Source organism: Lepus europaeus, chromosome 13, assembly GCF_033115175.1.
Source record: "Lepus europaeus isolate LE1 chromosome 13, mLepTim1.pri, whole genome shotgun sequence".
NCBI classification, from domain to species: domain Eukaryota; kingdom Metazoa; phylum Chordata; class Mammalia; order Lagomorpha; family Leporidae; genus Lepus; species Lepus europaeus.
In genome coordinates this window covers 29,925,421-29,951,111 of record NC_084839.1, presented here as the reverse complement: position 1 = coordinate 29,951,111, position 25,691 = coordinate 29,925,421, and the positions used below count along the sequence as shown (strand labels likewise).

Below are 25,691 nucleotides of genomic sequence, written 5' to 3'. Positions count from 1 at the left end.
CTGTTGTAAGAAAAATGTGTGATGATGAATGGGATCTGAGCATCCAGGAGGCAACAGGGAGGGATGTGGTCTGCGATGAGAAGACAACCACACCTCAGCGACAGCAAAGGTTGTCAGCCTTTGGACCTTGAATTGCCAGATCTTCGGAACCTGGAGTTTTATATGAAATATCCCATTTTTTAAACAATGGTAACTAGCAACAGAGAAATTTTTAAGATTCCACATGGGACAAATAAAACACATCTCCTGTGGGCAGCTGCCCTCCATTCTGCTGGGATCCAAGCCTCGTGAAAGCAGCAGCTCTTCTGTCCTTCCCAACTCTGGGTCCCATTCCCAGCTGGCAGCCCTCTTTGATTTATAAAGAGAGAAACCCAAGTGACTTCTTCCTTCTGGAGTCCTTGCTATCAGGAGCTCATCTGGACGTGGCAAGCGTGTAGCTTTTCCTCCTGACTCAGCTTCCACGTCTTGTGAGGAATGGCATGGGCATCTGGTGGAGCTGGGATGACAGCAGCACCAGAACATCGAGGCAGAAATCCAAGTAAGCCACACACTAAGCTGGGGAGAGGCTCTTGCAAAAGACACAGAACGGCCTTGGGTATTTCCCAGTGAAGCAGACAGATAACTGACCCAGTGATGGAAATAACAGGGTCTTCTCCAAATGTCTGTTTTCTACTTATTAGTGCTATGAACTTGGGGAAGTAAAAAAATCTTGAGTCTCAGTCTCTTGATCTATGAAATGGGACTCATAAATAGAGCTGCCTCACAGGACTGTGGTGAAGACGAAATGAGTTGATTTGTGTCTCTTGGGTTTTGTTTAGAAAGCCACAGATACACAGTATGGCTTCCATTCAAGGCAGCAGCCTAATGTCACTCTGCCTATCTGCGAATATAAAGCTGCCCTCAGGGACACCTCTGCCATCTCTGCTTGCCCAGTCACAGTCTTAATCCTACTTCAGATTGCCTCTGGGCTTAGGGACCAGTCCAAAAAAGGAACTGTCCTATTTCCTACACACCCTTGTTGAACTCGAGTAGTTTACGACGGGATCTCAGGAATATTTGCTCTTACCTAACATATTTTGAGTGTGGTTGTTTGACAAACATTCCCATCTACTGCCTCAGGCTGTTGCATTTATTATCCTATCCTTTCAGCAAAGACTATGGCAGATCTAGTTTTTGTGGTAGGCTCTAACTTGCCTTGAATATTTATTATAAAACAAAGCACACTTGCACACTTGCTCATCAAATTACCTCTACTCACCATTTTTGCAACTGTTCTTCTTTTTTTAAAAAAAAAAATATGACTGTAAAAACACAGGGGCTTTCCAGTTATTTGCATGTACTCAGAATGGTAAAAGTAACCGATAAGGCTAAAAATACTATGAAAAAGAATCAGACTGTTTCATATATCTTGAAACAGAAGCATCAGATCTTAAACTCCTGGTACAATGAATTGGAATCACAATGGGAATGTCTACACCAGATCTTCCCCTAAAGGGGACCAATGCTCACCACAGTATGGTAGAGTGGTTCTCCTTCCTTCACATGTCTGGGGCTGTCCAAGGGGGCTAAGGATAAACAATAAAAATAATAGACACAGTCCCTGCTCTCCTAGATTTTGTCCTGTAATTAACTCCTATCACTATGCATCCATGAAGAGTAAGGGAAATACATAATGTTTAACTCTTACATATGTAAAGTAAGTAAATTAGATGTCACCAATATACCCACATTAGACAGCCAATGTCCATGTGAGGCAAACCTTCGGAGAATCAGAACACCCTAGGCTAGGATGCATACATCTGCCATTTGCAAGCCTTTTGTCCTCTATAAATCTCCATTTCTTCCTTTGTACAGACAGAAGGTGCAAGGATGATGCTACACTGACTGCCCTGCCCAGGCTGCATCACTGGGTATTTGTGTGAATTTATTAAATATATATATGTGAATAGTATCATGAAAACTGTCATCAATTACTATAGAAAGTTTAGGCACTGTTCTATAGTTTACTACACAAAGTAGGTATCTAATAACTTAAGAGTTCTTATTTTCTATCCTCCAGGGCTCTCAGTCATATCTTGGTTACCTCACTTGGGGCAATGTTTAGATGAAAACAGTCAAGGCAAGCAGAAACTTGACTTGGAGTCTTTGAGCAAAAGGAATGCCTCTTTAAACACCATGCTGTGGACATGCCTACATGCATGTGGGCAGCTGCAATAGAGCATACAGCTCTGATCCAATCATGCATGTGTGTCATAAAATGGTTACTGGGCTCCAATAAACACATAATACACATCTCCACAATCCTCAAATTGAGGAGATTAACTCCCCAGTGGTCAGGAGGAGGGAAGGCAAATCCCTGTGCTTTGACCTTTCTCCTGGGTTGTTGGGAGACAAGGACGATTTTGGCTTTAAACAGAAACTGGCTTGATGCTCAACCAACAGACACAGGACTATGCTGCCCTGAAGAGTCACTGGGCCTATGCCACAGAACTGGGCTGACACTTGGTTCCCTATGCTCAGAACTCCACCATTCCTTACCTCTAGAATCATAGAATCTTAGCACTGGGAAGAGGCCTCATGACTGACAACCAAGCCCTTTGAAAAAGTCAGATTCAGGGGCTAGTTAGCAATAAGACAAAACTAAGCAACTGCAGAGGCAGAGCTGAAAGCAGGATCTCAGATCTAGGATTTGAGGAGTTAGTCTTCTATATTTTCCTTTAATACTTTTGAGAGCAGAGGAAATGAGAGGACATGAGAGAAAAAGAATATCTTTTCTTCCCAGCAAAGATGAGTGATTTCTCAGCTCTCAAGTTCTGATTTTACAATTATACCCTGAAATGTCTTTCAAAATCCTCTAATTTTTCTCTCTCTACTTTACATCATGTTGTTTATTGCATTTATCATTCAAAATTATTTTCCTACTCCATTATTATCCTGTATCTAGTGATACAAGATAATAATGTTGTATCTAGTGATACAAGATAATAATATCCAAGTACATGTATGTGCTCTGGGAAGTTCTGTTTGACATCACAGATGCAGCCTGGACACAGACGCTGGAAACAGAGGTCACACGTTGAGATCACTATGCAGACATCACCTGCGTCTGTGGGTTTGCAGTCTGATTGGGACTGCAGCTCTGGTCACTTGCTCATGGAAACAAATTTACATGGCAAATGTTTAATAAATGCAGGTGCTTGGATTATTATGAGTCTTTCTCCTCAATACAGAATGTCTCTGTGTTTATTATTTGTCACACTAACTCAGCTACAAGAGACCTGCATTTCAGGTCACTTCTGCTTTATACCCAGCATCCAGCTAGCATTATGGTTTATACTTAAGGGTCTGTTTTTTGGCAAACAATTATGTGCTCTAGGAACAGTTTTCCAGAAGGTCTAGGAACCAGGCTTCTATTCCAATGCAGCAGTCCTGGGGGATTTAGGCTGTCAGAGCTTAAGATGAGTTATTGGTTTCATTTTCCACACCCATAAAAGGAAAATATTCAATCCAGTGTTGCAGCCAAGCTTCAGTTGCTACGGGGTTATAAACCCAAACAGGGAAGTTGTGACCTCACTTATTGAAGCAGGGGTGAGAAACGTTGGTTATGCTTTTCCCCACAAAGAAGTAACCAGTGCAAAGTGTTCTCCTTCACACACCTGTTATATCTGAAAGTTCTGAGACCTGGAGAGCAGCTAAACATGTCTGCAACAAATGCCAAAATATATGAGTGGCAGGTAAATTGCTTTTGCTGACTCTCATCACTCCAAAGTACAACATTCACTTCATCTATTGAGTTTCTAAATATGCTTGGTACTGTGAGAGTTGCTAAGGATGTGATGCATAAGACAGGTAAACAACAACAACAAAAATCTAATGCAAGGCATGAAGTGCAAGGACAACACATGTGACAATGTGTTACAGCTGTGGAGGGGAAGAGAGAATGCTCCAGAAAGATAGAGGTCATTGAATGTGAATTAGCCACATGGATGGGCAGTGGAAGGATTTTTCCCAAGAGTTTGCAAAGGTCAGCAGGCAGAAGGCAGCTTTTCATGGTAGAAAGTACAAGAAGTCCCATATCCCCCAGTGCATGAGAGTTCGAGCACACAAGGCTGATCCGAGACTGAGTTCTGAAGAGTCTCGGATAACAGTCTGAGATCTACATCTTGGTGACTGGGGGAGGCTGGTGGCAGGAACAGGGAGGTTGTTATGAGTAGGTCCTTGCCATATGTTATGCTGCAACTAAAGCAGTGCAGTGAAGATGAAGAGAAGCAGGGGATTTGAGATCACAGAGTATGAGCTGATTTGCTGGACTAGTGTGATGAAGCAGAGTGAGCAGAGAGAACAGATCTGGAGGGGCCTCTCTAAGAACTCCAGAAGTGTGAGCTCTAAAGGCAAGGCTGGGCCCCTCTGAACAAAGAATTCTTTTCCCTGAGGTTGCATACGGGTTATGGGTTTGGGATTTCTTTTCCCACATTCTCTGAAATTTCTTCCCACCTGACCCTGAAATCATTTTTCCCCCAAAGCAAATTGCTGTCATACATCTTCCTGTGCCTCCTGGAAAGTGAGGTACAGAAGGATTATTTAACACCGACTCTGCCCCTTGGAACTCACCGTGAGCAGGTTGATCAAATCCATGTTGGGTTCTAAGTGGTGAGAGGCATTCTGCAGGGACACCAGTTCACTCAGGGTAACGGACAGCTGGTGCATTTTTACAATGTTCACTTTGTTCTCCTCCATCCAGTCTGGGAAAATGACATGGACCGCTATCAAGTCTTTCAAGTGGACTCCAAGGATAGGGATTTTGAAGCCATCGCAGTCGGCAAAGGACTTGCGGTAATTGCAGTAATTGCCATTGGAGGAGACCAGCTCTGTCATTTCATTCCAGTTCTGAGAACAGATGGAAAAGAAGAAGTTTCAAACAGCTTTCCCTTCTGCCTGCTCCCAGACCTTGCAATGTGTGGCTAGGAAATTCCTCAGCTACCAAGAGAAGTATCAATTGCACCAACATCGATGCAGGGAAATATTAACCAGGAAAAAGAAGTTAGAAAAATGTACTAGGCCTGGCTATGAGTCCGACAGCCCGTCCCAATCTTCTTCAATGAAGATAGCCTGCACCTCGGCCCACCTACAAGGAATGCTGGGGTATTAGTGACATCATGGATACTTGAGTATTTTGTGAAAGCATTACAGTCCACAAATTCAAGCATGCAGTATAGTGAAATGTCCTATTTGTTCCAAGAAAGTTGCATTTCAGATATAACTTGAAGGTTAATCTGGGACAGAATGGGGTAGGAAAATTCACACTGAGGTGTGAGACAGCTGTGGGTTTGGACTCCATGCAGACTAGAAATCACTTAACTTTCTTGGGCTTTGTCACTTTCCTTTTCTATAAGAAAGAGGAGTTCAAATAATAATTTGTAAAGACACCATGGTGATTCCAAACCACTATCAGCTTTTTTCAGTTTCTTATTCTTCATAATATTTAAAAGTTGTTTTTATGGGGTGGCTGTTTGGCCTAGCAGCTAAGCCACCAGTTAAGATGCGTGCACCCCATACCTGGCTTCGCTTCTCACTACAGTTCCCTGCCAATGCAAACCTTGGGAAGTAGCAATGATGTCTCAAATAATTGGGTGACAGTCAGTCATGTGGGAGACCTGGATTGTATTCCTAACTCCAAGCTTCAGCCCCAGTCCGGGGTCCTTTGACAGCATTTGGGGAGGGAACCAAAAGATGGGAACTTTTTCTCTGTATCTGTCTCTCGGCCTATCAAATAAATATTAAATGTATCAAATATTATTTATCAAATAAATATTAAATTTCTTGAAATTTTTACTTGAAACTTAGTACAAAGCTAAAAGAATATAAACTACATATGAGTCCCATTACTCCTACAGTGAGTGCAGAGTTTGGGGTCAGTCACTCTTCTGTAGCTCACTTCCTCTTATTTACATGGACAAGTGAGGGTTGGTTGCTAAGCAACAATCAGACCTTCCTGAGAAATCCCAAATCTGATCATACTACTCTTTCTCAAAGCAGCCATGTGACCCACACAGTGGTTTCCATGCCCAGAACCAAGAAGAGGTTCTGATTTAATATCATAGTCATTACAGCACCCCGGTTTGGGATTGGTTTAGGAACACAAAGTTAAGCCAATCAGTACGTTGTGTGCCTTTGGACACTGGGATTGTTCCAGTGTGGACACAGGACCTGAGCTAGAACAACTGCCTAAAAAGAAGGTCTTTAATTCCATGGTGACAGGGATGAAGTAAGAAGTCTTCCCTAACACCAACTTTCATGAACAAAGAAAAGTAATTTTCCTGTTGCCTGGAGACAGTCCAAGAAAGAGGGAAGCCAGTCTAATTAAAACCAACCAACCATGGTAAAAACTCTGATACTTAGAGGAAGCCAGAGCACCTGAGCTGGTCTCTGATCAGACCACACCTGGAATCTGCTCTACCTCTGGACTTCCAAGTATGTTAAAGGAGATATATTTCTTTACTGTTTAATAAACATAGAAAATTTTTTCTTTCTTTTTTATAACTTAAAACTAAGAGTCCTATTCATATAGTAAAGTAAATTTTGATAAGGGAAGCTTTTCACAAAGATGAAATGCTCCTTTTGGCTCAATAAGTATGAAATGATTGATGTTGCCTGGGAATAAATACAGCAAAAAAGCTCAGTTTGGGAAAGGAACAGTATAGTTTTAAAAATACACATTCTTTTTTCTGATAAGTCAGTTGTAAGTCTGAGAATTTCTACACAAAGCTATATCTTCCTCTTCTTTTCTACCACAATGAACATAGAGATATGAATAGAGCAGGCACTTAATAACTTTATTTAAGAAGGGTAAGAGAGGACCTATTTCTATCCTATTCATTTTTTTAAAGATTTATTTATTTACTTGAAAGAGTGACACAGAGAGAGAAGGAGAGGCAGAGAGAGAGAGAGAGAGAGAGGCATTCCATCTGCTGGTTTACTCCCCAGATAATCACAACGGCCAGAGCTGGGCCGATCCAAAGCCAGGAGCCAGGGGCTTCTTCCAGGTCTCCCACGTGGGTGCAGGGGCCCACGATCTTGGGCCATCTTCTACTGCTTTCCCAGGCCATAGCAGAGAGCTGGATCAGAACAGGAGTAGCCAGGACTTGAACCGGCGCCCATATGAGATGCCAGCACTGCACGCGGCAGCTATACCCGCTACGCCACAGTGCTGGCCCTTATCCTATTCATCTTGTGCTGTATGTATATATCACAACTCCTATCCTATAGTAAGCACCAAATAAATAGTTGTTAAAATATTTACAACTAGAGTATTTTAATGCTATGCCAAAGCATTTTTGTTTTTTAATTTGAGAGGCAGAGAGTGAGACAGAATGGGAGGGAGAGGGGGAGGGGGAGAGAGAGCGAGAGAGTATGAAAGCGAGGACATTCTCATCTGCTAGTTCCCTACCAAAATGCCCACAATGGCTGGGGCGGCAGCTGGGAGCTGGGAACTCAATCCAGGTATCCCACACGGATAGTAAGGACCTAATTAACTGAGCCATCAGTGCTGCCTCTCAGAGTCTGCGATCCTGGAAAGCTGGAGTCAGGAGCTAGAGCTGGCGATCAAACCCAGGTACCCTGATGTGGACAGCGACATCTTAATCACTAAACCAAAAGCCTGCTCTGTGAAAGCATTTTACTGATGCACTTACTGTCACCTCTGACCTATTTTTCCAGGCAGACTCAGCTAGTGTGGCTGTTCCTTCCTCCCAATTTGTGCCTCATGTGTAACTTTCCCATTCAGAGTAACATTTGTTAGAATACTATACCTAAACAATTTACAATGAAATTGTTAGTTGGAATTAGGAACAAATCCACGGTACCTTTGTAACTTCTGAAGAAAGATGAGAATGCGTCTCTTTGAGACGTGAAATGGAACTATGGCTAAGGCCTCCTACCACCGCCATCAGGGTATTAAAATTCTTGAGCTGAAGGAGCTTCTGCAATAAAAATGTTATCATCAATGCTTTTTACAGATTTTGAACTACTCTGAAATTTCTGAACATAATTTCAATAACAAAAACCTAGGAAAAAATAACATCAATTTAAAAGAGGCACAAACAGAATCTATTAGAAAAAGACATCAATTATTTCACAGAAAAATAGCTGCACTGAATTCTTCTAAGAATTCCTTTTTTAAAGCAAGCTTCTTGCATGAGAAAAGTATGATTTGTTCATTAGATATCTAGGAGTAGTTTCATTGTCCAATGACTTTATCTTGTGAACACCAACTTCCCTCAATAGAATGATTGAACACCCAGACTTCAAGAAGCCCAGTCTGGTTACCAGACATACCTTTGCAACATTGATAAACTTTGTGATCACTTCTGCCCTTTGCTGTGGGGTTGGTTTGCTGAGAACCATCAACTGGACCCACTTCGAGATTCCATTAAATAAAGCAATAGATCTCTCCAAGGTTGGGTTATTCTCCAGGCAGCCATGGATAACATAGCTTTGGTAATCAGTGAACTAATAAAGAAAGAGTAAGGGATTCTGAATTACAGGATGCTTTTTCAAAATTAATATGTTGCATAGAAGAGGTGAGATAGTATTTTGTAACAACAGTGTCTTTCATTTCACATTTATAATGGCACCTTACAAGTTTGAATATATTTAAACCTTTAATATGCTCATTTGCAACATTTCAAATCCCATTCCCCATTAAACACAGACATAGACACATACATCACAGTGTTGGAGGAACAGGATGAGCTCAGTTGTATTCTATTGAATCCCAAATGTATTGGGTCATAAGTTCCATCTAGGCTATTTACTAAACTGCAAGAATACCTAACACCTAAAAGACCATCATCCCAAGAGGAAAAACTTAAGAAATATCCATTCTCAACACAACACTGGTGATTCTGATAAACAGAGAAGTTTCAAATACAATGGCATACAATAAAAAAGAGGAAATGAATTTAAATATAATTATCTGAAATCACATTTTTTAAAGTTATTTCAAGAAAAAAAAAAACAAATAAAAATATCAATGAACTAAGGCAACCCTTTAGTAAAATAGACACATTCTGAGAAAGTTAGCAATGACCTCAGCAAAGACACACAAGACTTCTACCATACAAACAGGGCAGGGATTCCCTCCTGTGGCCTGCCTGTGGGAAATTACTGAGGTCCTTTCCAAATAGATTACTTAAGAACTAGTCTTTCAGAAAGTCATGCTTCTAACCAAGATGGTCTTCTTTGCAAGCAACAATGGAATTCATTCCTTAGTATCTTGGAAAAGGAGGAGGGCAAATTTCCCCAGAGCTTGGTGAGACAAAGCAAAGCAGTTGGCTGACTGAGCCAGAGTGGAAATAGAATCATAACAAGTAATTAAAGACAAGGCAGCTAAGAAAAGCCCACAGTGGTGGAAGAAAAGGAATGTAGAGAGGAAACAAAGTCCTATCAAGACAGAAGAAAAGAAAAGCTAAATTCAGGATTTCTGTACCTAGGAAAGAAACAATCTGATGTTGAGATTAACCTTAAAGCCAACAATTCCAATTTTCAGCCTACGCCCGTAATTAGGCCTTTATACAAATCCCAACCTAAATACATTTTTTCCCCCAGAAACGAAAGGCCTAGCAAAACATGTTGACTTGGGAGAAGTCAATGAAGCTAAATAAACCTTGAATGGTTAAATCTCCACTGAGTATTTTAAAAAAATCATGCTTTAATCCTATGAAGGGAGACATTGAAAATAGCAACAGAAATACAGCTCCTGAGCCATAAAATAAAGACAGGATAATATTTATCTTTGGTTAAAAGGGATTGTTCCTGTGAATTAAGGGCACTTTTCCAGCAGAGCACAGTGACAGAGGCTGCCAACACTTCAGAGTATGAAAATGCGGCTCTTGGGAAAGTTGGCAATGGTGGTTGTTATCCTTGGAAGAATCAATGTCAAGTTCCTTACTGAGATCCTTCTAAAAGATTTATGCTCCAGAAAAGTGAGGTGCTCAGCCAATTCAATGGGCTCCAGATGGTCAAACAGCAGACAGGCTTTTCCCTTCTTGGACACTTTTTTCCTCTGAGTGACTCTTCTCATCCAGTCATAGGAAGGACTATAAAAGAAGAGTGAGTCTGGTCAATGTGCTGAAAGCCCATTTCAGTCAATGGAAGTTATTAACCTACTGACTCTGTAACTCTTGGCCTGCTTCCAGGAGCTTGTACAAAATACACGCCTTGTCTTTTGTATTTGAAGAGAAAACCACTGACCCATTGCCAATAGAACATAAACTTGGAGTTGTTTTTCCAGACAGAGTGGGTTTGCACTGATCCATCCAGAATCTCTTACTTGGTCTTCCTTCTGACCAAGCAAGATCTGGATCATAAAGGAAAGGTCAGGGTTAGGAATATAAATTTGAAAGTCTATCAGCATACATCTATATGCTGATTTAAGATGCATGGGGACCACTAGAAGGTGTGGTTCTCACACTTTAGCATAAAATGAATTATCTGGAAAAACTGGTTATAAAGACAGAGCCCTGGACTTCACTGCTAGAGATTTTGATTTATAAGGAATAAATCCGAATAATACGTATTTTAAACAAACATCCCTGATGATGCCTGGATTATTCATGTTTAATCACTCCTAAAGAAGTATTCTAGAAAAATAGAGTATGAATGCCTAAGACTCAAGAGTGTACATTTGCAAGATGGATAACTACATTTAGGATCATCACATAGTCTTTTCCACACAAAGGTAGCTAGATAGGAAACTCACCAAGTAGCACTGAGTTTCTAATTACCTAGCTATCCAATTCTTCATCCAACTATAGTCAACATTTGTACAACCTCAGGCCAACCTTAGAAGCACCATAGTACAAGGCTTCACAAATTTGAATGAGAATATGAATCCTCTGGGGACCCTATTAAAGTGCAGATTCCAACCAAGCAGATTTAGCAAGGGGCCCAAGAGTCTGTATTTCTAGTGAGATCCCAGGCAAGGCCAATGCTGCTGATTGGCAAAACACACTCTAAGTAACAAGGGCAGAGGGACATTAACCAGATTCAAATTCAGTAACTAAATACTGAATATCTGTCATGTGCCAAATACTTTCACATGCTGTTTTGCATGCCCATTGAGTGCTTATAACAGTCCTAGGAGAAAGGTACTATCCCATCTTATAACTAAAGAAACTGCAGTTTGGGAAGATAAGTGTACCTAGAACGGCAGCACTCATTTCAACAAAGTTTCCTGAAAGAATTAAACCTTAATTCTAGAACAGTATGGATTTGGTAATAAGAGTTCATCACAACTCCTTCCCCAGAGCGGCAGACCCATCAAGTCCGAAAGATAGTAGTGCCGCTCTCACATGCTGGATATGTCGATGAGGCTGATGTGTTTTTCATATCCCAGTTGACTAGCTACTTCTCGGAACTCTTCGGTCATACGAATCAAACCAAGGTCCAAATTGAACTCTGCTGGAAACTTCAGAATCCAGTACCTAAAAGCCATAAAATATTGTTGACAGCTGGAAGATTCCAAGTTGAACCTCTATGGAAACCACTATACCGTTTACAGACTACATTTAACATACATTTACAGACCACACTTCAAATCAGCCTTGTTCTATGCCTGGCCCATCCTGTGGAGTCTCTCTCTGCCTCCTTCACAAGGTCCACCTTCCACTAGGAGCCTCCTCATGGCTCTTCCTAGAACCATCACTGAGAAACAAGCTTTTCCCCAATTAGTGACAAATAGGTAGGAGTGTTTGTGGTAAGGGAGTAGAAGAAAGTAAATTCACCTAAGAGCCAATTTCACTTCCTAATCACATTGGCCACTATTTGATTTCCAGCTCAAAAGATAAATGCTTCCTTCCTCCCTCTTCCAATTTTAACAAAATAAAAGGGGGATGTGAGTGGACTTTATTGTCAAACTGCTTCTTGGGAAAAAGAAAGTTGTCAACAATTCCAGAACCAGAAACTACAAAAAAAAAAAAAAAAATCTGTAAGTGTATTTACCTCATGAAGTAGCAGATCTTTAATCGAAATTCATCACAGCTTTCTCCATCAGCATTGCGATACGTACACCAGTTAAAGAAAACAGTCTTTGCACCTTGTTTCCGTTGCAAATATCTGTAGCTATTTCCTCAATTTATACAAATTCCTAATAAGAGGGCCATACTGGAGACATTTGGGTTACCAGTTGAACATTCTTAATCCAAAAATCTCAAATGCTCCAACATCTGAAACTTGCGAGTACCAACAACACAAGTAGAAAAGTTCTTACCTGCCCTGTAACAGGCATAGCCAAAACAGGTGCACTAAACATATTACATAAAATTATCTTCAGGCTTTATGAATCAGGTATATGTGAAACATAAATGAGTTTTGTGTTTAGACTTGGGTCTCATTCTGAAGATTTCTTGTTGTACATGCACAACTATTCCAAAATCCTTCCCCCATAAAAAAAATTCCAAAATCTGAAACATTCTGGTTCCAAGCATTTTGCATAGAGGATACAAATTTATATGAGGGGGCTTCAAAATCTACATAGAAACTTCACATTATCTTTTAATTCCACTTTTCATGAGTGCCTTGAATGCTGTTGTATATGAACACTCAAACAGGGGAGAGAGGTGAGTTTTGACAACTTTAGCACTGAGTAACTGAAGCTTGATTTGTTAATTCCCTTGGATGACCACCCACTTTTTGATTTGGAGGAGAAGGCACTTACAAAATTAGTTTTACCTTCCTGAGCACCTACCAAACAATAGCTACCAACCATAATTAGAAACACATTGCCCACAGTACGTAATTAAAATTGATTCTTAGAAGAACATTTTTTGCCAAAAAGACTTTTTGTGCAAATATTTAGGATTAATGCCTTATATAAGAACCTTATAAAAACTTTAACACTTCAAAATGTCATTTTTAGGTATATTATTCTGCAACTTGTATTATTCTTAAGTCTGTTTTTTCACCCTCCTTTTAACAAATATTTCTTGAGTGCTTGCATGTGCCAGACACTTTGGATATGGAATGAGTAAAGAATCTGAATGGAAGAGAATTTTTAAAAATTCTGATTCACAGGTAGTAGTCATAATTTTTATAATCTATATTTTTCCTGTGTTTTAGACTTTACTATACTTAAGCATACCTTTATGTTTGGGTTTCATACATCAGAGGACATACTAAGGGTGGGAATGCAATTTCGGGCAGGTGTTTGGGAAAATGTTTGGGTCCCCTTTAACAGTGGGACAGACCCAAGGGGACCTTGGACCAGTGAGGAATAGGATCTTGCTCAGTTCCAGGGACCTCAGTGATGGTGAATTGGCCTTTTCTCTCTCTATATCCCCTTCTGCCCTGAGGTTGTACAAAGGAAGAAGCAAAGGAGTAGAAAGTAGAGGAAGCTTGAACTGAACAGGCAGAACCCCTGCTAGGCACAGGCAGCCTTGGCAAGCCCTAACAACGCTAAGTGGGCCATTCTGGAATTCCCCTGCCCTGAGAGGGTACTCACTCATCTACCGGGTCCCCTGGGCTTCCAGAAGGCAGAGACTGTAGCAACCAACATTGGAGACTATATAATAAACATTAAATCTCACAGAATAAATCTCCTTGCAAATTTAAGACTGTATTTTCAGTCATTTAGCATTCAACTGCTTTTCAGGACTGTAGTATATACAAAAGTGGTGGATGGCTAAAAGCCCTCATTATAGGATGGGCTTTCTGATTATTTGGGTATTTTTTTAATGTCAGAAAAAAATATTGAATTAGTCTCAATCAACAAATTATCAGAAACTTTCTACGATGTTCACTGTGTCTTGCTAGCAAGGAAAGATGTGAAAATGAAGTTGCTGTTTGCCTGAGACAGAACATATGATTTAGGCTGGCATTTCCATATGTCTAAATTGCATCCCCTATGCCTACCATTCTGTCTTCCTAGAAGGAATAAATTAGGTCTTGAGTTAGTGTTAAATATTCTTTCATTGTACTAACAGAAGAAAGTTTAAGAGAAGTTAAAAATATTCAGCCTAGAGCTCCTGTTTCATTTTACATCTTAGAGATTATTTTCAAGTAGAGCCAAAGTATCCAGATGGATAGTCAAGTATTTGGTCCATCCTCCAGATGTTTTGTCTAGAAATCTATATGTATTCACAAAAGAGCTGAAAAACTAACTGAAGACTGTTTATTCCTCTTAATTTACTGGCTTGGACAGACATTCTATCTAAATACAGAACGTGATTCATGACTGTAAAAATTACACAGTAGTTGAAAAGATATATGCAGAGAAGCTTTTCTGCCAATTCGGTGGAAGATAAATACCATCGGTGCATCAGTAGAACTATTCTGGGCAAGCAACTATCATTTAGCTCCCCACTGTCATCTGTTGAAAAAAAAAAAAGATAAAATAAACGGTAAGAAGATAGCAGTGCTACTCTTCTCTCCTTCGTGTATCACTGGAGAAACAATAGTGTCAAACATTTCTCATAGACCCAAATATCTTTTACCTCCCACTTCTGCTGATATTCCCTAACACGGTGGATGGGTCTCACCTGTCTTCTGGTTTACATTTGATAGGCTTAACAAATTAAAATATAGGATACTTCCTTACATTTGAATTTAAGTTAAACAATGATTAATTCGTTTTTGTTTTTGTTTTTTTTGACAGGCAGAGTGGATAGTGAGAGAGAGAGACAGAGAGAAAGGTCTTCCTTTTTGCCGTTGGTTCACCCTCCAATGGCCGCCGTGGCCGACGCACTGCGGCCAGCGCACCGCGCTGATCCAATAGCAGGAGCCAAGTGCTTCTCCTGGTCTCCCATGGGGTGCAGGGCCCAAACACTTGGGCCATCCTCCACTGCACTCCCTGGCCACAGCAGAGAGCTGGCCTGGAAGAGGGGCAACCAGGACAGAATCCGGTGCCCCGACCAGGACTAGAACCTGGTGTGCCGGCGCCGCAAGGCGGAGGATTAGCCTGTTGAGCCACAGCGCCGGCTGATTAATTTTTAAATATAAGTATACCCCAGACACTATTTAGGTCACAGTAAAAATGCTTGCTTATTTGAAATTCAAATTTGAGTGGTCAATGTGTATTTTATCTGGCAACTATGTTTTATTTTAACTCTGACTCAATAATCAATTCAGCTAATAACTATGTGACTCTATTTGTTCAAAGAATAATCCAAAATGATAAGATCACAATATAAAAAGCACATAGCTGGAAAGCCTACAACTAATAGGTGAGGCTGGCGCCGTGGCTCACTTGGCTAATCTTCCGCTGCAGCACCGGCACTCCAGGTTCTAGTCCAGGTTGGAGTGCTGGATTCTGTCCCAGTTGCCCCTCGTCCAGTCCAGCTCTCTGCTGTGGCCCGGGAGTGCAGTGGAGGATGGCCCAAGTGCTTGGGCCCTGCACCCGCATGGGAGACCAGGAGGAAGCACCTGGCTCCTGGCTTCGGATTGGCGCAGCAAACCGGCCATAGCGGCCATTTGGGAGTGAACCAACCGAAGGAAGACCTTTCTCTCTCACTCTCTCTCTCACTGTCTAACCCTGCCTGTCAAAAAAAAAAAAAAAAAAAGAAAGAAAGAAAGAAAGAAAGAAAGAAAGAAAGAAAAAGAAAAACAACTAATAGGAGATATAAAAATGTGTGCACATAAAGAATGCAGTAGATTATACAACCCATACTTGTCTAAGTAAAGAAAAAAAAAAAAAAAACAAGAGTCACAATAGCATAAAAACCATGTGCTATAACAAGTTACAATGGGCTGGTGCCATGGCTCACTTGGCTAATCCTCCGCCTGCAGCGCCAGCACCCCGGGGTTCTAATCCTGGTTGGGGCACTAGATACTAGTCCCAGTTGCTCCTCTTCCAGTCTAGCTCTCTGCTGTGGCCCAAGAGGGCAGTGGAGGATGGCCTAAGTGCTTGGGTCCCTGCACCCACATGGAAGACCAGGAGGAAGCACCCGGCTCCTGGCTTTGGATCAGCACAGTGCTGGCCGTAGTGGCCATTAGGGGAGTGAACCAACAGAAGGAAGACCTTTATCTCTGTCTCTCTCTCACTGTCTATAACTCTCTCTGTCTCTCTCTCTCACTGTCTAACTCTGCCTGTCAAAAAAATAAATAAAATTTTAAAAAAAAAGAAGTTACAATGGGCTACAGGAAGATGGAAGAAGGAAACAGTATACAGGAAATCAAGACCGATGTTACAAATATTTGAAATGACATCTGGGATAATCCCTGGAGCAGAATTTTATTTTTTAAGAAAACTTTTATTTAATGAATACAAATTTCATAGGTACAGCTTTAGGAGTATAGCAGCTCTTCCCCCCATATCCACCCTCCCACCCCTACTCCCGTCCCACCTCCTACTCCCTTCTGCTATCCCATTCTTTATTAAGATTCGTTTTTAATTAACTTTAAATACAGAAGACCAACTCTATACTAAATAAATATTTCCACAATTTGCACCCACACAGACACACAAAGTATAAAGTACTGTTTGAAGACAAGTTTTACAGTTAATTCTCATAGCACAACTCATTAAGGACAGAGGTCCTACATGGGGAGCAAGTGCACAGTGATTCCTGTTGTGGATTTAACAATTGACACTCTTAATTATGATGTCAGTGATCACCCAAGGCTCTGACACAAGCTGCCAAGGCTATGGAAGCCTTTCGAGTGCACAAACTCTGTCAGCATTTAGACCATAGGGCCATAAGCAAAGTAGAAATTCTCTCCTCCCTTCAGAGAAAAGTATATCCTTCTTTGATAGCCCCTTCTTTCCACTGGGGTCTCGCTGACAGAGATCCTTCATGTAGATCATTTTTTGCCACAATATCTTGGCTTTCCATGTCTGAAATTCTCTCATGGGCTTTTCAGCCAGATCTGAATGCCTTAAGGGCCGATTCTAAGGTCAGAATTGAAGTAGAAATTTTTTTAAGATTTTATTTATTTATTTGAGAGGTAGAGTTACAGACAGTGAGAGAGAGAGACAGAGAGAGAAGAGACAAAGGTGTTCCTTCCTTTGGTTCACTCCCCAAATGGCCACAATGGCCAGAGCTGCACCAATCTGAAGAAGGAGCTAGGTGCTTCTTCCTGACCTCCCATGTGGTTGCAGGGGTCCAAACACTTGGGCCATCTTCAACTGCTTTCCCAGGCCACAGTAGAGAGCTGGATTGGAAGAGAAGCAGCCAGGACTAGAACCGGGATCCATACGGGATGCCGGCGCCGCAGATGGAGGATTAACCTACTACACCACAATGCCAGCCCCAAAGCAGAATTTGAATAAGAGGATATAACAAAGGCATAGAGGTAGAAAGAGGTGAAAAAATTTTCCAGAAATATTAAGTGGACAATTTGGCTGAAATAAGAACTGAGGACAGTAAAGGGAAAGAAATACAGATAGCAGTGGGAAGGATGTTAGGCCAAGTGGTTGAATTGCTTACTCAGAGTTCCTGCGTTTGAGTCCCAGCTCTACTTCCTAACCAGTTTCTTGCCCATGTGTCCCCTGGGGGCAACAGGTGATGGCTCAAACACTTGAGTCCCTGCCATCCTGTGCAGATCCAGATTGAGTTTCAGGCTCCTGACTTTGGCCTGGCCCAGCCTCACCTGTTGCTGGCATTTGGAGAGTGAACCAATGAAAAGAGATTGATTTATCTCTCTCAATTCCCTCTCTCTCACTAATCCCTGTTTCAAATAAGTATTTTTTAAAAATGAAAAGGGGTGTAAAAGTGGGGAGACAGATAGGAGTCAATACAAAATTCTTTAGATGCTAAGATAGATTGACCTTCAATGCACAAGCAACTCGCTTCTAAACAGAGGGAGGTGATATTATCAAGATATACAAGTGAATTAAAGGAAAAAAGATTCATACCAAACATCTCAATGCAAGCGCTCAGCAGTTCATCTAATGTTGCTGCTTTTCCAAGTCCACTTGACCCCATGATTATTTAGCCGTCGTCAAAAACCTAGAAACATTTTCAGCACAAGATAGACCATCTCCACAATCATGCACGTGTGTGATTTTAATGCTGAGTTGTAGACTTTGTTCTTAGTTGAACTTCAAGAAAATTCTAAAAAATAATAAAACAAAGCATTACTTTCCTATCTGCAAAGATAATGACTTCTGTTGACTGTATCTATCTATGAGAAAAGTATCAAAATGACAGATTATGTCAACCACAAAGATTGTAAAATGCCTGCCAAATGCTTTGAGACCACAGAGATGTTCCCTTGAAACACAATCCCATTTCTTAGCTAAAATTTTTTTGATGCAACATTGTACATTTTCCTCACATTCTTATGTAATAAGATATCCAAGAGTATTATAAATGGGGAGCAAGTTTCTAACATAGGAGTTAAGATGCCTGCATCTAACATTGGAGTACCTGGGTTTAACTCAGCTCTAACTCCTGGCTCCAGCCTCCTGCAAAAGTAGACCTTGGGATATAGCAGTGATGGCTCCAGTAACCAGAGTCCTGTCACCCATGTAGGAGACCTAGATTGCACTGCTGGCTCCCAGCTTCAACCCAGGCCTTTGCAGGCATTTGCAGAGTGAAACAGCAGATGGGAGTGCTCTCTCTGACTGTCTGTCTCTGTGCCTCTCAAATAAATTAACTGAAGACAAGATTTAAAGAACATTATAAATATTCTTTTGTATAATAGTATTGCAGGTATATACAGGAGATAAATTTTAAATGCAAATATAAGGGCCAACATTGTGACAAGTAAGTTAAATCTCCACTCAGGATATAGGCATCCCATATCAGAGTGTTGCTTTGAGTCCTGGCTGTGGCAATTCTGATCCAGCTTCCTGCTAAGACATCTAGGAAAACAGCAGAAGATGGCCCAAGTACTTAGGCCTCTGGCTTCATCTTAGCCCAGACCTGGCTGCTACGAATATTTGGGGTGTAAACCAGTAGATGGAAGATCCCTCTGTGTGTGTGTCCCTCTGCTTTTTAAATAAATAAAATGAAAATATATTGATGAGCATTATTCTCAGTGATTATACAAATATTCAGCTGTAAAAAAATTCTATTTGCCTGATTTCTCTAATAATAACACCATTATCAGTAGTGAAGCATTAACAATAATTTAATGAACACCTATATAATTCACTCAGCACCACACCAAATGCTTGACATCATTTATTCAACTTGAGCTACATGACAATTTTGTGAGGCAGTAATTATTCCCAGCTTACTGGTAAGCTCACCAAGTACAGATACTGCGAGATTTCATAATTTTGCCTTTAATCCATTGTGCATGTCTCACCTCTCCACACCATCTTAGAAAGAGGATATAACCTATCACAGAGGTAGAAGAAAAAGGAGGATGACAGCTGTCCCATTTTTAGCACTGCCATGGGGAAAATGAGGCTGGAAACAATCTCTAGCCATTGCTTATACTGAATGTATCACGAGCATATACCATTATTTTATTTTACTACTTCCTATTTATTAATAGAAAACAACAAATGTCCATATGTATGGTTGCATTAGTCCAGAGGGACCACTGCAGAATGACTTTTGAATGAGCTTCTTCACCAGGCATAGAAAGGTGGCCTTTGATGTCAGGTCCATATAGGACCAGGCAAAGTAGGAAGGCTGTTACGCTTTAAGACATTTATCCAATTTGGACAATTTAGTAGGTAAATGCAGCCATTGGGATTTGTTTTGTGAACTGTTTAAAGCCAATGCCAATTTTTATCCCAAACTTGCTTATTCAACCAGCAATCATCAAACCCCTGACCTATGCCAGGCATTGGTTAGGCACCAGGGTTACCAAGATGAACACATCATCATTCCAACCTGGTTACAATGGACTTATAGTCAAGTTCAGAAAGAAAATATATGAATGAGTAGGGAAAAAAATGGATTGTCCATTTGGATGGTTGCACTAGTTCAGTGGGACCACTGAAGAGTGACATTGGAATGAGTCTCTTCAACAGGCATATAAGTATGGGGAAAAAAAAGTCTACTACTCTTAGAGCATAAAAAGAATTATTTTAAATGTGAAATAAAAATAACAAATGACAAATCAGTTCTCTCCTATTTTTGCAATTCAAATAATTTGTAAAATGGGATTATCTAAATCTGGGCAACTCCTTCACATCTCTTATGGATAAGGTCTTTGCTGACCACTCTTATATATAACCACATCAGAGCAGGTGCTGTGACACAGAGGTCATACCTCTTGGGATGCCCATATCCAATACTGGAGTCTGGTTGGACTCCTGGCTCCTCTGCTTCCAATCCAGCTCCCTGCTAATGCACCTGGTAAGTAGCAAATGATGATTCCAGTACTTGAGTCCCTGTCACCCACCTAGGAGACCCAGATAGAGTTCTTTGAGTTGGCCCGGTCCTGGCTATTGCAGCCACTGCCATTTGGGAAGGGAACCAGCAGATGGAAGATAGATCTGTGTGTGTGTGTGTGTGTGTATCTCCCTATCTCTCTCTGTCATTATATATATATATATATATATATATATATTATATATTATGTTATATATATTTTATATATCTAAAATACACACACACACATATATACCTTTAAAAATAAAAACAAATGACAACAACATCTCTTTTCTCATATTCCTCATATCCACCTCCAACTTGTCCTGGTCCATTTCTCTTCCTGCATCTGTTTTTTTTTTTTTCTTTATAAGATTTATCACTTTCTGACATACTATATGTTTTTTTACTTATTGTTTTTTAATCTCTAGTGCTATAAACATAAAGTCTGTGATCACAGGGATTTTTATATTTGTTCTCTGGTATTTTCCCTAATGCTTAATATTTTGATTCCCATATAGAAGACATATTTGCTAAATTAATGTATTTTCTAAACTAATGAGTAGATTAGTGATGAATAAATAAATTAAAAATTGTTAAAAGTCTGATTTTGCATATGGGCATATTTGCATGAGTGTGGATAAGGTACTATACATTTTAAGAGGTTATTTTTTGGTTTACTTTACAAATTTAAATTGGTTTTAAGTAAATTATCACTAGGATAGAAATTCCTGGCAGCTTTCTAGACTTAATATTATCTCTCTATGTTCTTTCATAATGAGAATTTACTACCTCTTTCTAGGACATTCTGGAGTAGCCCCTCCATGATTTTCTCTAATCTGTGCCTTATGAGTAGTCTTCAATGTCCAGATTAAACAATTAAGAAGTTTGATTAGTTTCACATGTATACAGAAATTTTTTTTATCTTGTTACTCACTGAATAGTATGTATTACTTGGAACCAAACAGGGTACTTTAACTAAACTGTTTTTTTCAGACTGAAATCAAACTTATTTACCTGAGCTGTTTGGGGAAGGTGTTGACCTCCTGACAGTGGTTAGAGTTAAGCTAGGACCAAAGACCTGTCACCATGTTTGGAGTTATATTTGTGATCTGCAAAGAAACTGGTACATGATGAGCCAGGTGGGCCAGGCTATCTGGTTACAATCTGTTTTTTGCAATCCGTAGAAGTGTCTGTTTTTCTGCTTAGCATTCTGTCGCCTGCACATTCACCTGAGATCTCATTTCAGATGCATGGACATTGTTGTGTCTACAGCTGACTTTTCAAAAATAAACCTTTGATATTGTAAAACCAATACACATTTGTGATTTAAAATAGAACACCAAGGAAAAAGGAAACGGGGGGGGGGGGGGGGGAAGGTCACCCATAATCTTGTCATCCAAAGATAAACTTGTTAATATCATGGTAGGGTTTTTTTTTTCATTTCTCTTTGTATATTTACTTGGGAGTCATGGAGCAGTTCTTACATAACCTGCAACAGTTTAAAGAAATACTCACCTATTGTTTTCACACAGATTTCAAGCTCTGAAATAATTTTAACAGAAGTTATCATCATTGGAAAATGCATTGAGGAAGCAGTTTGCAGAACTTGTTTGCTGAACTTAAATGATGGAGAATCTGACAAAAGAACCAAAAGAAGTTCCAAGTTAAATCATGGAAATCCCAAAAAATCTACATTGTGTTAAAGCATTTCCAAAAACCTTGAATTTTAGGTGGTCCTCAAGATTTGTCTAAACTTTACTCACAAAATCAATTAAAAATGGAAAATGGTATTCAAAATAATTATTTGGTCACATGATTTTGTTTAGTCAAGTAGATTTTTTAATTAGCATATTAAAAACCAACAAATGTGCCCAAAGTTTTGTACACATAGTGTAAAATATTATCTTAGTCCAAATATATTTAAATGTGGATTATTCATTAAGAATTTGCAAACACTGACTTTGGAATGTTGGTAAATCCTTAAAACAGTTTGTTGTGGGAAATCATCAAACTGCCCTTAAGTCACTTCCAATGGTCTCAACATGAATGTTAATGTTATCTTAGTTCAGGTTGCTTAGTCTCCCAGTAGCTTAGGACTTGCTGTAGTGTTGACAGTTTGACCTATTTCTGAGAGAGAAGTTCTCATTTTAAAGGGCAACAGAATGTTTGTTGGGTGTGATTTCAAAGGCCATGATATGCTCATGTAGTGAGGACTTTCATTAACATGACTTGTAAAGCCTCTATTTTCCAAAAAATAAATCCTTCTGAGGTTACCTAGGAAGTTAAAAGCTTTCTCAATCTTAGGAATAGTAAAGGAGAGACATTCTCGTGCATTTATTCATTAACAAATTAAAAATTAGTATCTCAAGCCTTTGACTCCAACAAAACCTTTCAAGTTTTCAAAAACTGGGTTTCAACATAAAGTAATCAAATTGGGAAAGTCTTATTTACTTCAGAGCCCAGTGTTATTAATGCTGCTTTCTTTACCAGATGGTTTGCTGAATGAGTGAGCTCACATAAAGTGCACCCACCACGGAGCCTGCAAAACACTGGCCACTCAGGGAAGGTGTCTCCCTTAGGCAAATATTTAAATATTTAGGTGTCTCCTGTTCTCATCACAATTTAAAGACTTTTACTAGAGGACTTAAATTGAAGGGGAGGGCCAATTTGTAAAAGTAACAGGAAGAGAAATGTTTGTTTAGAGAAGGGGAAAGGAAAGCAAAGAAAAAATATTGTGACATTAGAGCATCCATTAGTAGGTCCTGTGGCCTGATCAACAATGGACAACTATTCCTGAAAGTTCTCAAGCCAAAATTAGATGTTGTGGATGAAATTGCCACATGGTATCCAGAAAATATGTCAAAATGACAGACAAGTTTCCTCCTGGATTTAAGATTATAGGATCTATAAGGTGAAATATTTTATCCAGTAAATAGTCTAGTAAATATCTAGAAAAATAATTCATTTTTAAATGATGCTGACCTTATTAGAACTTCCAAAGATTGTCTTTCTTACCTGTAGCATGATCTCTTTTTCAAGGAAAAACAAAAATACATGAAGAAACTTCCCCTCTAATGGCAGATAGTATCTTTAAAAAAAAAGATTTATTTATTTATTTATTTGAAAGGCCACCTCTTTCTCTACAGAGAAAGAGGAAGAGAGGGAGAGACAGAGATCTTCAATCTGCTGGTTCACTCCCCAAATGGCCGCAACAGCTGGGGCTTGGCCAGGCCGAAGCCAGGAGCCAGGTATCTCTTTGATACAATATGTTCATGTTTGTTGGGTATCTACCCAGTAGTGGGACTGCTGGATCATGTGGCAAGTCTATTTCTAATTTTTAAGGAAATCTCCGTACTGTTTCTCACAGTGGCTGCACTGATTTGCATTCCCACCAACAGTATATAAGTGTTCCCCTTTCTCCACATCCTCACCAGCATTTGTTACTCTCTGCGTTTTAGATTTTAGCCCTTTTGACATGGGTGAAGTGATGTGATCTTACTGTGGTTTTTATTTGCATCTCCCTGGTGGCTACTGATGTTCAGCATGTTTTCATTTATTTGTTGGCCATTTGTATTTCTTCTTTAGAGAACTGTCCATTGAGGTCCTTTGCTCATTTCTTAACTGGATTGGTTGGTTTTTTGTTGTTGAGTTTTCTAAGTTCTAACAAACAATTTTTCACAAAGACAATTATAATAAAACATCCTATGAAGTTCAGAAAAGGTGAGCAGGGACACTAAGATAGTCTGTGAGCTTTAAGAATTGTAGCTACACCAACAATGGGTGAAGAGATGGCAATAAGAGAAACTGAAATACATTTAGAATAAATGAAGTAATGAATGTGGAAAGAGATGAGACTAAAAAGCCAACAGCAATAGCTCATGAACAGCATTATAAACTATTAAGGAGCATGGCAATGGGAAACCACTATTTTAAAGGTGGGGAGAGTGACATGACCATTTCTGGATTTTTAAGATTCCTCCAGCTGCATATTGAGAAAAGATTGTAGTAAAGACCTACAGTTAGGATGAGGAAACCTGTTAGTAGTCTATATAACTACCCAGGCAAGAGGTAGTGGTTATCTAAACCAGCATGTGGTTGACACCTCCAGCAATGCAGATGGAGAGATGGAGAGAAGTGGTTGGTTACAGAATGTACTTTGAAGATAAATCCAGCAAGGTTTGTTGATCTGTTAGCTGTGGGGAATGAGCAGATCCAAAAGTAATTCCCAGATTTCTAGCTAGATATTTAGTTGTCTTATGGTATCATCCTCCAAGATAGAGAAATTGAGGAATGTTGAAGGAGTTGCAAGTTCCTGGGAGGGGGGAGGGTTTGGAACGGGGAGGCAAATGACGAGTTCACTTTTGACCATGATGAGTTAAAGTTGTCTGAGATATCCAAAAAGAGATTCCGAGTTAACTTCTGGACACTCATTCTGCTTTGAGATCTAAGTATGTTTATGTGCTAAGAGTTAGTGAGGTAAATTGATAATATGGGAAAGTGAGAAGCTAATCCATCTGACAAGATCCTTGAGTAAAACAGAAATGATGGACCTATGTATGGGTGGAGGGGTTGGCCTTGGATAAAGTAGAGGGTAACCCCCATCAAGGCAATAGCATGAAGAAGGGGAAAATGAGAATAGAAAGGTTTGTCATTTTAGTTGCAAGAACTCAAAGAAGTTACTGTCTGGCGACTTCTATTTACTCTCAGAAGGAGATAAGGTCATATGCTGGGAGGTATGTTAGATCTCTTTTGAGGTTTGCAAGAAGAGAACATTTTATTTTTTTATTTATTTTTATTTTTAGTTGAGAGTTAGAGTTACAGTGAGAGGGAGAGACAGACAGAAAGGTCTTCCCTCCGTTGGTTCACTCTCCAAATGGCCACATCGGCCAGAACTGTGCCAATCTGAAGCCAGGAGCCAGGTGCTTTTTCCTGGTCTCCCATGTGGGTGCAGGGGCCCAAGGACTTGGGCCATCTTCTGCTGCTTTCCCAGGCCATAGCAGAGAGCTGGATCGGAAGTGGAGCAGCCGGAACTAGAACCGGCGCTCATATGGGATGCCGGCACCACAGGCAGAGGATTAACCTACTGTGCCACGGCACCAGCCCCCAAGAACATTTTCAAGAGACATTGCGAAGAACACAAAAAAGAAGCCAAAAGTATAGGGATTATTTCTGTCAAGAGTAGAGGCTGATGTTTCTCTTCTGGAATTTGTTTCGAGAGGGAGTTCAGTGTTCTGGTTCCTTCTGCTTCATTTCTGAATTAGTTGGCTAATATTTCTGGGAAAACTTAGATGGCAAGTCTCCTCCATATTGGTGGAGCAATTCCAGCTTTCTGTTGTTATGGTCTAGTCACAATCTCCATAAAATCAGGAGCCCCAGTACTGAAGTGAGACCAGCATTTGCTTGGTGGTTTCCTCATTAGAG

General features: G+C 40.0%; 1 protein-coding gene across 6 annotated transcripts in view; it reads right to left on the bottom strand.

Moving 5' to 3' along the window:
* The window catches only part of RASGRP3 (RAS guanyl releasing protein 3), a 136,252-nt gene that overhangs the window by 37,605 nt on the left and 72,956 nt on the right, over nucleotides 1–25,691 (bottom strand). For all 6 annotated transcript variants that reach the window (XM_062209240.1, XM_062209241.1, XM_062209239.1 and 3 more), the window contains exons 2-10: nucleotides 21,786–21,905; nucleotides 17,849–18,047; nucleotides 14,263–14,365; nucleotides 12,001–12,063; nucleotides 11,352–11,483; nucleotides 9,950–10,097; nucleotides 8,335–8,508; nucleotides 7,863–7,979; nucleotides 4,612–4,887 (exon numbers count right to left, since the gene is read on the bottom strand). In XM_062209240.1, coding sequence (XP_062065224.1) covers nucleotides 4,612–4,887; nucleotides 7,863–7,979; nucleotides 8,335–8,508; nucleotides 9,950–10,097; nucleotides 11,352–11,483; nucleotides 12,001–12,063; nucleotides 14,263–14,365; nucleotides 17,849–17,918 — 1,083 coding nt within the window. In that variant the 5' untranslated portion in view covers nucleotides 17,919–18,047; nucleotides 21,786–21,905. The remainder of the gene's footprint in view (nucleotides 1–4,611; nucleotides 4,888–7,862; nucleotides 7,980–8,334; nucleotides 8,509–9,949; nucleotides 10,098–11,351; nucleotides 11,484–12,000; nucleotides 12,064–14,262; nucleotides 14,366–17,848; nucleotides 18,048–21,785; nucleotides 21,906–25,691) is intronic.